The sequence below is a fragment of the Scyliorhinus canicula genome, chromosome 1 (assembly GCF_902713615.1).
Source record: "Scyliorhinus canicula chromosome 1, sScyCan1.1, whole genome shotgun sequence".
Taxonomy (NCBI): Eukaryota; Metazoa; Chordata; class Chondrichthyes; order Carcharhiniformes; family Scyliorhinidae; genus Scyliorhinus; species Scyliorhinus canicula.
In genome coordinates this window covers 177,552,767-177,571,125 of record NC_052146.1, presented here as the reverse complement: position 1 = coordinate 177,571,125, position 18,359 = coordinate 177,552,767, and the positions used below count along the sequence as shown (strand labels likewise).

The following is an 18,359-nucleotide window of genomic DNA, read 5'->3' as shown; positions in this document are numbered from 1 at the left end:
AGGCACAGTATAGACATGCCCCCACAAAGAAAATTGGTGTCCTGCAAATCAAGAGCCCCTGGTTATGAACAAGCATCCAGGTCAAGATAAAACATAAAAAGAAAGCAGATGACAGTCACAAAAGATTTAATAGTGTAAAAAGCCAAGAGGAGTATAGAAAGTACAGGGGTGAAGTAAAAATGAAAATTAGGAAATCAAACAGAGTTTATGAAACAATACTGGCAGGTTAAATCAATGTAAATCCTAAGGTGTTTTACCAGTACATTAAGAGCAATAGAATTACTAAGGATAAGGTCAGGCCTTTCAGAGATATACATGGTAACTTGTGGATTGGTTCAGAAGATGTGCATAGGGTTTGCAGTGAATACTTTGTCTCTGTCTTCACTAACAACGATGTGGCGATGCCGGCGTTGGACTGGGGTGAGCACAGTAAGAAGTCTTACAACACCAGGTTAAAGTCCAACAGTTTGTTTCAAATCACTAGCTTTCAGAGCACAGCTCCTTCCTCAAGTGATTGAAGAGGTATGACATTGTTCGAGTGGGTGCTCAGCTTGCCAGTGAGGGAAGAATACTCGCGGATGGGGTGCCATTTTTAAAGACAGCTCCAATCTTTCAACCTCCCTCAGTATTCCCACCGTGGGCAGGCTCCAGACCCCGCCACTGCACCCAACGTATCTCTTCCGGGCTACTTGAGCCCCCCCTTACTCCACCTCTTAAGGGCAAGGCATTCCAGGCCTGACCCCTGGCATGGGAAACCTGGCACCTTGGTCGGTAAATCCCACCCATGGTATGTCATTAGTCAATCTCCCTAACTACTCTATTAAAACACCTAAGTTAAATAGCTCTAACAAATCTCCACTTAAACTCTGACGGAATAATCCCAACTTCTCTAGTCTCTCCACAAGACTGAAGTTCCTCATTATTGCTGCATTCTTGTAAATCTCCTCTCCAAGGCTTTGACACGTGACATTTCTTGAAGTCTGGTTTCCAGAATCCATGATAAAGTCCCCACTGAACTTCAGTCTGGACACTTCAAAGACCAATAAAACTGGTGACTGTCTGGGCATAGTTATGGGCAATAGTACAGAATGACTGATACCAAATCAGCCACTATGAAATGAAAGTCAGGAGAGATGTATACTGGGTGGCTGATCCAATATGGTCTCTTTTACATTGTCACCCAAAATCAAAATTACTGTCTATTTCTGACTTATTGTCAGCTTTCCATAAAACCTCCTTCAACCCCTTTTCACAAGGAGGAGGGAAATAGGAATAAGGGGTCATCCTTGCATCTCCCAATATCACAATCACATTATACAGCCCTGGATTACTCAGATCACACAGCTTTGAAACAACAAGCCATGGTTCAATAGTTGAGTCCAGCAAACCAACCGAACTGAAGTAAAGTGAAAAGATAACAAATAATTACTGGCCAAAATGATAATTATAGATCATAGAGAATGAGTTGAAGCCTGTAAACTAATCTCAGGGCCAGATGACCTGTGTCTATCATTTTTGCTTGTCAACAAGCAGAATTTGAACGTGTCTGCTTTTTTGGTTGCCATGAACTCTTATTACATTGCGACCTCATAACTATCGCTGCAATCTATTGTTCTTTAATCTGTTCTATTGAATTTCAGGCTGTTTACCGAGTTCCTCAAATTCCCTGCTGATCGTTAGTCATGGATAGGTTTTAGAACGGTTTCAAAATATTGATTTCAAATTTTTTCACTCACAAACTGGCAACCCAAACATTTGCTTTGGTGAGACAACACTGGTACTGTCAGTTCTATCAATTTTCCCTAGTTCCAACTATTGCTGGGATAGGGTTTTGCCAATAGAACTCCTCGAATTCTAACTACTCCTCGTAGTTCCACGAGCTACTATAATCTTTTGTAGACTGCTATCTGTTACCATTCAATGACTGCCGGAACCATCTTAGCTGTTAACTCTAGCACTGCAACTACCAATTGCACCACCCCAACTACCAACTGTACCACCACCAACTATCATCTTCACCACAACTAACATTTGTATCACCCCAGCTACCATCTGCCGCCACACATTAGGTTTACAGATGGTAGTTGACGTGGTCCAAATGGTTATAGTGCTGCAGAATGCAGTTAGTCTGTGAAGGTGGGATTTGGGGTGATAGCTCTTTTAAAGATGAATAAACATTAAGTTAATATAAATCATAAAAATGAAGAAGTCTCACCAGTTCACCATCAAAATGAGAGTATGTTTTCTCATCTGAGGTGTCCTGACCAGCTCTATTATGGAAGAACGATTCACCTTTTCACCATTTTTATCAATAGTAATTGTCTGGAAAAGGAAAGTGGACTGAAAATGTTGGAAGTAGCAAGCTGTAGAAAACATGAATCTGCTCAGAGCCAGTCCCAATATCAATAGATCTCAAAAGGTCGACGACTGTAATCTCAAAGACCATGCCCAAGATCCATTGGATTGAAAAAGACTCGCCAAATTTGGTGTGATAAAAAAAAAATTTTCTTCAAAATTAAGTAACTGACCCAAAGTCGTAGAACTGACGGATTGACCAAAACCGTACCTTCAGCTAAAACGGACCTGAGTTACTTTCAATAAGTTGCCGACTGCGAGATGAACTGCCACAAGAAGGTCACAAAGGTTGCAAACAAGAAGCAAAGTTTCCTGCTCCAGTGCTGTGGGTTTGTAATCCATTTTCCACCCCAGGCATATTTCCCTTTACCAAATTTTGAGGTGTTTTAGCCATGAGCCTCTTCCTGCAGGAAGCTGGATTGATATTTTATCCGAATCTTCTGAAATAAGACGTGTCAGTGTAATACTTGCAGAACTGAATAGGGACCCTAGAGATAAGACGTTCAAATCTCACCAGAAATCTATGAAATTCAATGGTGGGATTCTCCGCGAACTGGTAGGATGGGCCACTCTGGCTCCGAGGAGTGGCGTGAAGCACTCCGGCGTCGGGCCGCCCCAAAGGTGCAGAATCCTCCGTACCTTCAGGGGCTAGGCCGGCGCCGGAGTGTTTGGCGCCACGCCAACTGGCGCGGAAGGGGCTTGGTGCCACGCCAACCGGCGCCAAAGGGCCTCTGCCGGCCGGCGCGAGTTGGCGCATGCGCAGGAGCGCCAGCGTGTGCTGGCGTCATCCCAGCGCATGTGCAGGGGTGTTCTTCTCCTCACCGGCAATGGCGGAGGTTGACAGCGGCTGTTGTGGAGGGAAAGAGTGCCCCCACGGCACAGGCCCGCCCGCGGATCAGTGGGTCCCGATTGCGAGCCAGGCCACGGTGGGGGCACCCCCCGGGGTCAGATCCCCCCGCACCCTCCAGAGGACTCTGCAGGTTGCCCATGGAGCCAGGTCCCGCCGGTAAGGACCTGTTGTGATTTATGCCGGCCGGACTGACCAAAAACGGTGGCCACTCGGCCCATCGTGGGCCGGAGAATCGCCGGGGGGGGCGCTGCCAACGGCCCCCGACCGGCGCGGCGCGCTTCCCGTCACTGCCAAAACCCCGGTGCCGGAGCATTCGGCAGCCAGCAGGGGCTGGATTCACCCCCCCCCCCCCCCCCCCCCCCCGGCGATTCTCCGACCAAATCTGGTTAAATGTAAGCTAATATCTGAAAAATGATCATGAAATCTGAGTTCAGAATAATGAGAGCTGATATAATTGAAACATATAGGCCCAAAATTGTCTGGCCTCTGGATTGTTGGAAACCATGTGTATGATAGAAGGTGCACAAGGGCAGCACGGTGGCAGTTAGCACTGTTGTCCCACGGCACCGAGGTTCCAGGTTTGATCCCGGCTCTGGGTCACTGTCCGTGTGGAGTTTGCACATTCTTCCCGTGTTTGCGTGGATTTTGCCCCCACAACCCAAAGATGTACAGGGTAGGTGGATTGGCTACGCAATTTAGCCCCTCAGTTGGAAAAAATGAATAGGGTACTGTAGGCTTATTTTTTTTTGAAAATGAAAGAAGGTGCAGATCAGGACGTTGAAGAAGTCCTGAGGCACCAACATATGTGAAAATTGCCCTGGAAGTTTAAATTCGGACAGGTTGATTCTCTGCTGTCCAGGACCCTATGTGACAGACTCTGATCCTGAGCTTAGGGTGGGGATTTAGGCTAGATACTCAAGACTTACCTTGATAGTTAACAAGGAAATGTTAGGCCATTTAAAACCTCGTCAACAGCTGGGTAACTCCATAACCAACTCTTCAATCACCTGGCTACCAATTCACATCCGATTACCCCCGATTCGATCCAACTGTCCCAACCACCTGGTTTCCCCGCCACACCAACTACCCACTCATCCGTCTAGCCAGCTATTCCATCTACCCACCTCACCCACCTAAAAACTCACTCGCCCACCTATCCACTCAGCCACCTACCTAATCACCCATTCGCCCAGTAACCAACTCAACCAATTCACCCACTCACCCACCTATCCACTCACCACCTACCTGAACACCAACTTGTCCACCATCCACTGAACCAACTACCCACTCAACCTCTAACTCACTCACCTACCTACCCAAGTACACACTAACCTACCTCCCTGATAGAGGTCTACAAAATGACGAGGGGGATAGACAGAATGGATAGTCAGAGACCTTTTCCCAGGGTAGAGAGGTCAATTACTAGGGGGCATAGGTTTAAGGTGCGAGGGGCAAGGTTTAGAGGAGATGTACGAGGCAAGTTTTTTACACAGAGGGTAGTAGGTGCCTGGAACTCGCTGCCGGAGGAGGTGGTGGAAGCAGGGACGATAGTGACGTTTAAGGGGCATCTTGACAAATACATGAATAGGATGGGAATAGAGGGATACGGACCCCGGAAGTGATGAAGATTTTAGCTTAAACGGGCAGCATGGTCGACACGGGCTTGGAGGGCCGAAGGGCCTTTCCTGTGCTGTACTTTTCTTTGTTCTTTGTTCTTTAGCTACCCAACTACCCACTAACCTACCTACCCACCTATCCATTCAAACATCTACCCACTCACCTACATGCCCACCCACCTATTCACTCACTCACCTTTTACTCATCCAGTTGCTAACCTGCACTCATTCATTACAAGACTGAACCTTTGAATACATTGAAACCCTTGACCCCATAGAGTCATGGATTCTCAGTCATTGAGTTGGTAGATGTTTTGTACTAATGAAATTAAGGGATCTGGGGATAATCTGGGAAGGTGGAGTTGAGATTGAAGGTTATCCATGATCTTATTGATGGCTCAAAGTACCAAATGGCCGATCCCAGCTCTTACTTCTTATGTTCATGTTGTCAAATTGCTGTAAAAATCAATTGATGTACTAATCCGAAACCAATCCTGACATCCCTCTATGGGCTGGTGTGTGGTTGGCTCTTAATGTCCTTAAGACATTAAAACCACATGGTTAGCCTCTACCACATTACAGTAAAAATATAACAATATATGAAATAATATATAAAAGGGTAGACTTGTGGCCAAATGCCAGAGATGAAATGTCACTATATGTATCAGTGTGTGACCTCATTCACTTCTACAGTCAGATTCTATTTGCTAAAGTATTGGGAATGTTGGGTGATTGCCAGGACAAGTTAAAAAGAACTTTATTTAATTTGCTCAAGATATCCGAAAGATGTTCCAAAAGACATGCTGTTAGTTAATTTGGGCATTCTGAATTCTCCCTCAGTGTACCCAAACAGGCACCGGAGTGTGGTGACTAGGGGATTTTCACAGTAACCTCATTGCAGTGCTAATGTAAGCCTACTTGTGACAACAATAAAGATTTATGAACTATTCCTGATCATCCTTGCAGCTTCTGAGCTGGACAGGAATGACCAGAATTACCTCTGTATTGCGTCAGGCCTAGTGAAGTGGCTGGCAACCTGAGCCTACAAGGTGACCATGTGCAGAGAACCACAGTCTCAATTCCATCCTTGTTAACCCTAGTCACCTCAGGCTTCAATGAGAGGGTGTTGCCGTTCCTTTTTGCCACCTGCTGCAGAATTTTCAAGGCTTCTGCGCCTTTCTTCTGAGAAAGCAGCCACCTGGGAGACTCTGGAATCAACCTGCAAATGGAACACATCTGGGAAGGTTATCATTGGGCCGACGCCACGTTGTGTACTCACACCTTCAGTAAATATTTATGCCGCATGATCAGACATTACCAGTAGTAGGTCAAGAACAGGAAGTTTGGGATGGTAATCGCCAGTTGGAAGTTTCTCCAGGCTGGGAAAATGTAAGAAATAGCTGGAAGGAGTATGATCCCAAAACTGAATGACAATTGGTTTCCAATCCCTGCTATTCTCCTGTACTCTGACGCAACAAGTTCAGTGACTAGAAGAGAAAAACATGTTTGAGTGAAGCAATGAGGGAATCAATAAAAGACACTGAAAATGAATCCATGATGAGCAAGAAAAGACAATTAGGTCTGAGCCACACGAATGATGATTGGTGCATTGTGACTAGACACAGCAACAAATCCCCCCCCCCCCCCCCCCCCACACACCGCCCCACCGACTGCAGTCATGTAACCTCCTCAGAGAGAAAAAAATCACATTAGGGGGTTTTGCATGTTGAATTATATCCTGCAAGGTCTCGGGAATTTATTTATTCTTTCATGGGATATGGGAATCACTGGCAAGAGTAGCAATAGTTTCCCATCCCTAAAATGCCCTTGAACTGAGTGACTTGCGGGGCCATTTTAGAGGGAAGGTTAGAGTTAACCACACTACTATGGATCTGGAGGCACGTGTCGGACAGATTTCCTTCTCAAATAGACATCTGTGAAGTGGATGGATTTTTAACAACAATCGATAATAGTTTCATGGTCACCATTACTGAGACTAGCTTCATGATTCCAGATTTATTTATTGAATTCTAAATTCCATCAGTTGCCATGAAAGGATGTGAATCCCAGAGTATTAGCCTGGGCCTCTGGATTACGAGGCATTATGACTATATTACCATCTCCTGTGTGCAGACACAGAAACTGAAAATATTGGACATTCTCAGCAAGTCTGATAGCGTCTGTGGAGAGAGAAGGGAGCTAATCTTTTGCGATGACTCTTTGTCAAAGCTTTATGTAGAGTCACATTTTAAATTACATTTCTGTACAGGATTATAGACTGGTTGTTGCAAAACTCACTGTGTAATTTTTTCCTTTATCACATATTTTATTATCTCATATCCCTTTCTTTCGATTTCAGCCCTTTTTATATGATATACTTATCAGTATATGAGTAGGGGCTGGTTTAGCTCACAAGGCTAAATCGCTGGCTTTTAAAGCAGACCAAGCAGGCCAGCAGCACGGTTCGATTCCAGTATCAGCCTCCCTGGACAGGCGCCGGAATGTGGCGACTAGGGGCTTTTCACAGTAACTTCATTGAAGCCTACTCGTGACAATAAGCGATTTTCATTTCATTTCAGTAACATATCTATTTAAGTGGCATGAATAACCCTGAAGGATCATTTGCTTATGGAAGAAATAGATTGACAAAATTAACCAATTATCAAACTTTTCTTCCCGCTACACTTAAAAGTACATGTACATATTTGAATTGTTTATGATATATTGTGACAGGGGTCTGGAGAATTGGCAACCATCAAAACCTGCCATTTCTAAGGTCTTGCCAAATTCTAGGTTCCTCTGAGAGGCTTGCAGCAGAACTGGACAAAAATATCCAAATAATTGCAAGCTCCTATAGTCTATTTCTGTATCCACAACTTAGATGTGCCCTGCAAAATCAGGCAATGTATGAGGAATTATATAAAGAACTAGTGACTCAGGTGCAGTGCTTTAAGTACACTGATAAACCATGTAGCAATAGAAAATCAGAAGTTTTTTTTGCATCCTCAGATTTGGACCCCATAGGTAAGGCCAGATTTATATCTCATCCTCAGAAGGCTGTTTTTGGTTCTCCTCCCTGAACTGCTCCTTGCCACTTCTGAAGGCAATTAAAAGTCAATCACGGGGAACTGGTCACACACAGGTCAGATTGGTTGAGACAGAAATTTCCTTTCTTCCTTAAAGGCCATGAGCAAACCAGTTGAGGTTTGACAGTTTGTTTTCCATTTATTAATGGGATGTGGGTATTGCTGGCTAAGCCAGCATTTGTTGCCCATTTCAATTGCCCTGAGAAGGTGATGAGGTGCCGCCAATTTTGTTTCCAATTCAAATTCTCAACTGCCAAGATGGGAACTCAGATTGTCTGGATTATGAAACTAGGCTGTCGGTTATTTCTTATGTCCGAATAATGCTCGTAATCTTCCAGTTGTAGAAAATGCTTTATTGAGTAAGTTCGTTCTCTCTCCTGAGCTTAAACTAGAAGTTACATGAACATGATTGATTAAGAAGTACTTATGATTATCTACACCCGTGCTGAGCTGTCTCTCTGTGTCTGTTCACCAGCTACTGTTCCTGTGAAGAGGCTGATCCTGGCTTCCGTCTGTCTATTTATACATCTCTAGTGCTCCCTCTAGTGATGACCTAGTTGTAGTGTATTTACATTAACCCCTTGTGTACATACAGATATGCAGATCACTACAGGCTGCTCTGTGACAAATCTGATATTATAACCACTAGCATTAATAAGTCTCGTTATTCCAATCATTTATTGAACAGAAGGCCCATTTATCATTGACTGTCTAATTCCAAAACAGGAAAAAGCAAAGATTCTTACTTAGGACGTTGGCACAAAGCCAACCTCCCCTGCTGAACAGGCCTTGCAGAGTGCGGAAGATCACAAACCAGATGTAGCTTGGGGAGAATGACAGTAGAAGTCCCGATACTGAGGTCACAAAGGTCGCAAACAAGAAGCAAAATTTCCTGCCAAATCTGCAACATAAGGTTTTAAGCAGGAAATGTGAGGAAAATTACATCAATCTCCAGGCTTTTAAATCAGCAGAGGGCACTGGAAGTGAGGATGATACATACCTGTCTGATGTGTATCCCATGATTATTGAACCAAACATAAACCCCAGGTTTAGACAAGCTTGAGTCAGATCCAGTTTCCAGGCATCAGCACACACCAGCTTAAACTGTACAAATTGTGGAATCAGACAAATAAAACTTTAAAAAAGTTATTACAGCACTATTTGAATTAAACTTTTACTCTACGCACAGTACCTTAAAAAGAACCTTCAGCCCACCTCATAAAATTGCTCACTGGGTTAGGCAGCATCTGTGAGGAGACAACAGAGCTCTGGCCCAAATCTTCCAGAATGGGAAAAGATCTCCAACTCAGCTTGCTTTGCTGATGTTGGTCAGGACCCTGAGGAAGTTGCAATGGATGAACACCACAGCATTTAGGTGGGAAGTCTGAGTTCTGATTGTTGGCTTTCACTTCCCGAACTGAGATTCCAACCATCATAGGATCAGATGTTCATAACTATGGACAGGTGAACTGCTGGTTTTTAGAAGGATTTACTGGGAGCTTTTCATAGCAGATGTAAAGCCAGCAAAACTCAGCTGGAGTGTCAAAGCACTTAAGTACGCACAGCAATGTTCAGCAGCCCCCTCCCCCAAGCCATGTTCAACACCCCCCCCTTCTTCAGCCCAACCCTACCCCCCAATGTTCAACCCTCCCCAAATGTTCAACCCCCCATTTTCAAACCCCCAATGTCCAAACCCTATCTCCCAGCAACTTATAACCTCTTGTAGTGTTCAGCCCATCTCCCCCCTGCGATATTCAGCCCACCCTTCCATTTCTGAAACCTTTAACACAATACAATAATTCAAGTTGCTTCACAGAGACATTATAAATCAAATATAACCAAACCAAAGCACAGAAGGTGAAAGGACATATGGCCAAAGATTCAGTCAAAGAGGTTTTAAGAAGTGTCAGAAAGGAAGACATCCAGGGAGAGAGGCAGAAAGATATAGGTTGGATTTTTACAGCCATTCCCGCTGACGGGATCTAATGATCCCCCCCCCCCCCCCCCAAACCATGTGTTCCCCAGAGGTGGAGCGTGAAAGCAACTGGAAACCCGGCGCCAATGGTGGGCCACCTCTACCTTCATGAAACACGCCATGAGGGCACGGAAAATCCTCCCTGAAGGGAGAGAATTCCACAGCTTAGAAAAATTTAAATCAGGAGTGTAATGTTCTTGTCGGGTGGCCTGATTTATTACAAGAGCACTTATAGCTAAAGTTACAAAATGATTTATAAACATAAACTTTGGCTAAACGATATACAAAACAATAGATTAATAACAGTAACATCATTCACAAGCAACCTCTCTCTGCAGCTTCCTCCAACCAGTCTGAGGTCAGCTGACTTTAACATTCACTTATATTCCAGTGAGACTCCTGGTAGTCAGTCGGTGAATTACAACACAACCATGATATCACTATGTCCCCTTTCCTTTGAAAGAATAAATTAATACATTATCATCAGTATATTTACATGTGATATCATGAGCCTATGAATCTAACAGCATGATTTATTTTTAAAATGGTAGGGCAACAATACATAGATATAAATATTATATATATATACCAGAACAGCAAGCATAGTCTGTACAAATAGTCCAAATCTGCAAATTGAGCCAATCAGGTTTTCTTCTGACTCTGGTTGATCTTCTCAAAGTTTGACTTTGCAGCTCAGAACTTGTAGATTCAATATTCTCCATGACATTCTCATGCTCAGGAACTACTGAACAATCTGACACTGCAGCTGACATTGATTCTGACGTAGACTCGTCATCCATCAGGTTGTTGTGAAAGTCTTCTCTAACTTTCAAAAGTGCGCGATGATTTCTTCTTAAAATCAACCCATCCTCGGTCTGTACATTGTAGGAACGAGGTGCTACTTCAAGTACAGTTTCTCGACCAATTGCCTGAATCTTCTACTCTCACAATGTCATCACTGCTCAGAGGTGGTAAAGTTCCAGACACTGTAACATAGAACTGCTTTTGTTTCACTTCAATGTTTTGCATTTCCTGCTGTACCACTGTATTCTCCTCCTTCTTGGCCAAGTATGGAAGTGTGGTACGCAACCTTCTATTCATGAGTAAGTCTGGGGGGAACTACCATGTAACAATGGTGATGCTCTGTAACTCAATAGTACGTGAAATTGAGCAGATTGGCTGTCCATTGCTTTCTTCAATGATTGCTTAACAATATGTAAACCTTTTTCAGCTTTTCCATTTGCCTAAGGGTACAAAGGACTCAACGTGACGTGATTGAAATCATACGTGACTGTGAAGTGTTGCCACTCTTTACAGCTGAAACAAGGACCTTTGTCACTCACGATGACTTGCGGAATTCCGTGTCGAGCAAAAATTGACTTGGTTTGCAGTATTACACTGTTTGCCGTCATGCATGACAGTAGAGCCATTTTGGGATAGTTTTTAAAATAGTCTATGATCATTAAATAATCTTTCCCTCGTAGGTGAAAGAGATTAACGGCTATTTTCTGCCATGGTGCCCTAGGTGAATCAGATATTTGCATAGCTTCTCTTGTTTGCTTGCAACAATGCAAATGGCATGTAACACAACAACTGACCATCCTTTTAATATCCTGGTTTATACCTGGCCAATAAACAGAGTCACAAGCTCTCCATTTGCATTTTTAAATCCCAAGATGTTCTTCGTGTCCTCTTAAGTACCTCCTTGCGAAGAGATTGAGGTATGACTATAGTTTTCAAACTCCATGAAGTACCACTCCATTAATGATACTGGGTTCAGATCTTATATTGTAGAACTCCATACATTGACCTCTGGGCCAGTGTGAGCTAATGTTCCTCATCACCTCTTGAAGAATTTGATCCTTCCTGGTTTCTTCTTGAACCTCACATAGTTTCGCATCTGATACTGGTAGTAAGGTGGAAATAAGATTGACATGCCGATCTACATCACCAGCAATCTCACCACCACTACTTTGCATCAGCACTCTTGACAATGCATCTGCTAAGAACAAATATTTGCCTGATGTGTAGATGAGATTGAGGTCATAGCTTTGTAACTTCATCATCAACCTCTGAATGCATCTGGTTGAGATGCTTTTGATGATGTTAACCAAAGGATGATGATCTTCTCAACTGTGAAAGTTGGAAGCCCATAGTAGTAGTTGTGGAATTTCTCCAAGCCTACAACTAAACCCAGGCATTCTTTTTCGATTTGAGCGTACCTCTGCTCTGTTGTCGTCATGGACAGTGATACATACGCGACTGATTTCCAATCGTCATACCCGAGCTGCAGAAGAACGCCTCCCAGACTATCTTTGGACAGTTTGGCTGTTGCCATTTTAATCTGCTTAGACAAGTCAAAAAAGGTGAGTACTGGTGTTGCGGTTAGTGAAGTCTTGAGCATCTTTCACTCTTGCTCATGTTGCTCAGACCAAGTGCAATCCGTTGTCTTGTGCAGGAGATAACATAGATGTGTTGTTTTTGCTGACAGGTTTGGAATGAATTTCTCTATAAAATTGATCATACCCATTGCTCTTAAGATGGCTTTCTTGTCATGTGGTTTTAGCATGTTGAGAATTGCTTGGATTCTGTCCTGGTCAGGTTCAATGCCATGCGATGAGAGCTTGTCACCTAGAAATGTGACCTCAGTTACTCCAAATTGGCACTTTTGCTTGTTTAGCTTCAGCTCATTTCTCCTGATGCTCATTAAAACTCTAAGCAACCCCGTATTGTGCTCTTCTATGGTTGAGCCCCAAAAGTTGGCACCATCCATACGTACCCCTTCGATGCCTTCGATTATGTGCTCCGTGGTACCGAAATTATGCCAAACGGCATTCTCAGAAAGCAGTACTGTCCAAATGGCGTAATAAAAATTCAGCATTTTGTGGGTTCCTCTAGCTTTAGTTGCCAGAAATCCAGTGGTGCGTCAAGTTTCATAAAGACTTGTGCACCGGCCATCTCAGATGTGAGTTCCTCACGCTTTGGTATTTGGTACTGTTCTCTTTTGATATTCTTGTTAAGATCTTTAGGATCCACGCATATGCGAATATCACAATTCTTTTTCTTCACACAAACCATGGAGTTTACCCAGTCGGTAGATTCTGCTATCTTTCCGATTACTTTTAATTTGGTCATTCTGTCTAGTTCCTTTTTGCGGCGTTCCCGGAGTATCACAGGTTTTGCATCCTCTTTGAGTTGTACCTTGCAGGTAAATGGTAGTGTACCAAAACACATTGCTGAATTTGCTGATATTGTTCTCAGAATCATTGGAGTGTTGATCCGATCTATTGTGGGTACTACAGACCAACTGCACTGGACCTAATTCTTCACAGGACTGATCACCTAATAATGAATCCAAGCCCTTGGATACAATATAGAATGGGATGGAATAAACTGTGTTCTTCACCACCACACTCAGGTCACAAGCACGGTGGCACAGTGGTTAGCACAATTGCTTCACAGCTCCAGGGTCCCAGGTTCAATTCCCGGCTTGGGTCACTGTCTGTGTGGAGTCTGCACGTTCTACCTGTGTTTGCGTGGGTTTCCTCCGGGTGCTCCAGTTTCCTCCTACAGTCAAAGATGTGCAGGTTAGGTGGATTGGATGTGCTAAATTGCCCTTAGTATTCAAAAGGGTGGGGTTGCGAGGATAGGGTGAAGGTGTGGGGATAGGGTGAAGGTGTGGGGATATGGTGGAGATATGGGCTTAGATAGGGTGCTCTTTCCAAGGGCCAGTGCAGACTCGATGGGCCGATTGGCCTCCTTCTGCACTTAAGTTCTATGATTCTCTGAAGCACCATAACATTAAATGCTTTAACCATTATAATCTCTCAGAGATAGTTTGTGACTTCTTCTAATCGGCTCAATTTTTAGATTTTTAAAATCAGACATGCTGATTAAATTGGCTTTGGCACCAGTGTCTAACTTCAGTAGGACCACTGTACCGTTCACTTCAAGTGGTAGCAGCCATTTGTCCTCATCAACCTCATTTATTTTAAATGGAGTAGAGTTTGACATTTTTTAAGTGCTGGGGAATTTTTTATGTCTCCAAAAAATTATTCCTCTGTGTTATTACTCAAACAAACAATGATGTTTCTCCAGTGGAGACATTGGGCTGGATTCTCAGTCCCACCATGCCAGATTTCTGGTTAATCATGCTGGCGGAATGCTCCGTTTTGTTGGTTGCTCAATGGGGTTTCCCATTGTGAGGCAGCCCCATGCCATCGGGAAACCTCCGGGCTGCCGGCAAAACAGAGCATCCCAACGGCGGAGAATTCAGCCCTGTGTCTTCCACTGTGCTGACTCATCTGGGTTGAGCTTACAGTAACAATACTTTTTTTAAAACATTTTTATTCTCCTCCTTTTTCACATTTACTCCCGAATTTACACCCACCAACAATAAACAATAATCAGCAACAAATATGTCAATCCCCATATCAATAACAATGATCCCATCCTCCCACCAAACCTCAAACATTAGTCCGCATGTTCACACAAACAAATGACAAAAAGGAATTAGGGATCACCCATAGTCGCCATTAACACACACAGCCCCCCCCCCCCCCCCAACCCACACGCCCCAACTAATGTTCGATGTTATCCAGTTTTTGAAAGTGCGTAATGAATAATGCCCATGACTTGTAGAACGCCCGAAATTACCCTAAAAACTTCCTTCCAGTAATCCTCTAGCTTTGGACAGGACCAAAACGTATGAACGTGATTAGTAACCCCCTCCCCGCAACACTCACACACATCTACTCCTTCAAAGAATCGGCTCATCCTCACCCTCGTGAGGTGTGCTCTGTCCACCATCTTCAGCTGTATCAGCCCCAACCTCACACACGAGGTGGAGGCATTTACTCTCCGGAGCACCTCACACCAGAACTCCTCCTCTATAACCTCTCCCAACTCTTCCTCCCACTTTGCTTTGATCCCTTCCAGTGGTGCCTTATCCTCTTCCAAAATAGCTCCGCACATCGCTGACACTACCCCCTTCTCCAGGCCCCTTGTCGTCAGCACCTCCTCCAGCTCCTCCGGGAAGCTCTGTATCTCCTTTCTGGCAAAATCCCGAACCTGCATGTATCTAAACATTTCCCCCTGCTCCAGCCCATACTTCGCTTCCACTTCCCTCAATCCTGCAAACCGACCCCGAAGAAAAAAATCTTTTAGCGTCTTAATCTCCTTCTCCTCCTCCCATTTCCGAAAATTTCCATCCCACCTCCCTGGCTCAAATCTGTGGTTCCCCTGAATCGGCATTTCCCTTGACCCTGCCCCCAACCCGAAGTGTTGGTGAAACTGCCTCCATATTTTCAATGAAGTTATTATTACCGGACTCCCTGAGTATTTCCCCAGAGCTATCGGGAGCAGCGCTGTTGCTAGTGCCTTCAGCCCCGACCCCCTGCACAAATTCTCCTCCATTCTGACCCACTGGGCATCAACCCCTCTGACCAAGCTCCGCACCTTCTCCACTTTCGCCGTCCAGTAGTAGTACATCTGGTTCGGGAGACCCAAACCCCCTGCCTGCCTTCCTCTCTGTAGCAGCACCTTTCTCACTCTGGCCACCTTCCCTCCCCATATGAATGAGGTAATTCTTCCCTCAATCTCCCAGAAAAAAACCTTTGGCAGGAAAATCTGTAGGCATTGAAAAATGAACAGAAATCGCGGCAACACATTCATTTTAACCGCCTGTACCCGACCCGCCAGTGACAGAGGGAGACCATCCCACCTCGCCAGATCGGCCTTCATTCTCCCCACCAAACTAGTGATATTGTACCTGCAAAGCCTCCCCCACTCACGGGCAACCTCACTCCCAGATACCTAAAGTGAGTCCCTGCCCAACGGAATGGCAGCCCCCCCCCCCCCCCCCCCCTGCACCCCCCTCCCCCCCCCCCCCCCCCCCCCCCCAGCCGAGACACCACAAAATGCTCACTCTTGTCCAGGTTCAGCTTGTACCCCAAGAAAGACCCAAATACTCGCAGTAGCTCTGATATTCCCCCTATCGACACTGTCGGTTTCGACACATACAGCAGCAAGTCGTCGGCATATAAGGACACCCTATGCACTACCCCACCCCCCGTCACTATTCCTTTCCATGCTCCCGAACTTCTTAATGCGATGGACAACGGCTCAATCACAAGTGCAAACAGCATAGGGAACATAGGACATCCCTGCCTCGTCCCATGGTGGAGAGAAAAGTATCTTGAGCTGATGTTGTTTGTGCGGACACTCGCCTTCGGCTCCTTATATAATAGCTTTACCCAGTTCACAAATCTTGGACAAATCCCAAACTGCTCAGGAGTGGTGGTGACAAGGAACTGGGTGCCTTGAGCATACATTTGGATGATTCACTGAGGGACAGAGTGTGTGGATGACAAATAGGAGGGGGTAAAGATAAATCCTTGTGGGATACCAGTGGTAACTGTGCAGGAAAGGACAATGAAGCCATGGAGAGGTGGTGGGAGAAGATGGTGTGATAAGGGTACCAATGGCTGCAGATAAGCGGTGAAGGATGAGGGGAGAAAGTTTACCTTTGTCTCAGTCACAAAGGATGCCAATTGCAACTTTGATAAGAGCTGTTTCCGTACTGTGACAGGGGCTGAAACCTGATTGGAGAGATCCAAATATGGAATTCCAGGGAAAAGAGGGATGGATTTGGAAGGCAACTACATGTCATAAGACATTGGAGAGGAAAGGGAAGTTGGAGTATTTACAAGGACAGTGGGATCAAAAGTTGTTTTTATTGAGGAGAAGGATGATTTGAAGGAAAGAGGAAGTGATTAATCGGATCTGTAACTGCAGAAATTCTGTGGTGAGCAGAGTGCCAAATATGAGAAAATTGTGAATTTGAGAGTGCAGCTCCAGGTGAAGAGGAAGAGTTTTGTCCATGGGTGGTCCAGAGGAAGTAGGATTTAGAAGGGATGTGGGCTGTGGGTGGAGAGCAATATAAAATGGGATGGCCTTAACTGTGATTGATACTATGGGAGTAGTGAGGCTATGTGAGATGGCAAGGTCAAACTTGTGGCCATGAACATGGAGGGTAAGATTATGAGAGGGTAGCATGCCAGGGAAGAGAATATGCTAAATTGAGTTGGAGGTTGAATCAACCTCAAATGTGAAACTACTCGGTGCAGAGTCTAAGAAAAGGAATTAACGAAGGTAACTCATTGAGAAAAGTGGCACCTTCTCCTCCTTTGAGGAGAAAGTGCCAGTGGAGTAAGAGAATAAGATAATATTTGAGTATAAGAGCCACACCACCATCTCAACAGTCTGGGCGAGGCAAGTGATGAAAGTTTTTTTAAATATATATTTTTATTCTCCTCCTTTTTCACATTTTCTCCCAAATTTATACCCACCAACAATAAACAATAATCAGTAACAAATGTCAATCCCCATATCAATAACAATGATCCCATCCTCCCACCAAACCCCAAACATTAGCCCGCATGTTCACACAAACAAATGACAAAAAGGAATTAGGGATCACCCATAGTCGCCATTAACACACACAGCCCCCCCTCCCCCCAACCCACACGCCCCAACTAATGTTCAATGTTATCCAGTTTTTGAAAGTGCGTAATGAATAATGCCCATGACTTGTAGAACGCCTCTATCCTTCCCCTCAGTTCAAACTTTTCCTTCTCAAGAGTCAGGAATTCCAACAGGTCCCCCCGCCACGCCCGGGCACAGGGTGGAGAGGTTGCTCTCCAACCCATCAGGATCCGCCTTCGGGCGATCAACGAGGCGAAAGCTACAACATCTGCCTCCGCACCCGTTTCCAACCCTGGCTGGTCCGACATCCCGAATATGGCCTCCCAGGGACCCGGGGCCAGTGTCACGTGCACCACTTTAGAAATTACCCTAAAAACTTCCTTCCAGTAATCCTCTAGCTTTGGACAGGACCAAAACATATGAATGTGATTAGTACCCCCCCCCCCTCTCCCCCACCCGCAACGTTCACACACATCTTCTACTCCTTCAAAGAATCGGCTCATCCTCGCCCTCATGAGGTCTGAGCGCCTTCCTGGTAGACAGTCGACAAAGCTCACCTGTAGGCAAGTGGTGAAAGTTATCAACAGGTGAGGAGACTTCAGTTACGGGGAAGGTGGGCATCACCCTTTGCCATGTTGTCTCAACTAGCTGGATGTCGACAGAGAGGTAATGGAGTAGGATGGTTTATTGCTGCGGAAACTTTGCTGAATGGTAGCTTTTGGTACCTGTGCTGTTTAGATTTATGTCTGTGCGTCTTATACTGATCATTGTCTGCACCAGAGTTTCCTGTTTTAGCTAACTGCTACACCCCTTTTCCATCTGATGTCAGTGTCCAGGACATATTGGCGTCACAGTAGCATAGTGGTTAGCGCTATGGCTTCACAATGCCAGGGTCCCAGGTTCGATTCCCAGCTTGGGTCACTGTCTCTGCAGAGTCTGCACGTTCTCCCCGTGTCTGTGTGGGTTTCCTCCCACAAGTCCCGAAAGACGTG

At 44.9% G+C, this 18,359-nt stretch overlaps 1 protein-coding gene across 1 annotated transcript in view; it reads right to left on the bottom strand.

Moving 5' to 3' along the window:
* Nucleotides 1-18,359, bottom strand: part of LOC119977717 (solute carrier family 22 member 2-like) — a 58,354-nt gene that overhangs the window by 25,814 nt on the left and 14,181 nt on the right. The window contains exons 2-6 of the mRNA XM_038818903.1: nt 8,908-9,011; nt 8,654-8,808; nt 6,140-6,308; nt 5,926-6,040; nt 2,216-2,322 (exon numbers count right to left, since the gene is read on the bottom strand). Coding sequence (XP_038674831.1) covers nt 2,216-2,322; nt 5,926-6,040; nt 6,140-6,308; nt 8,654-8,808; nt 8,908-9,011 — 650 coding nt within the window. The remainder of the gene's footprint in view (nt 1-2,215; nt 2,323-5,925; nt 6,041-6,139; nt 6,309-8,653; nt 8,809-8,907; nt 9,012-18,359) is intronic.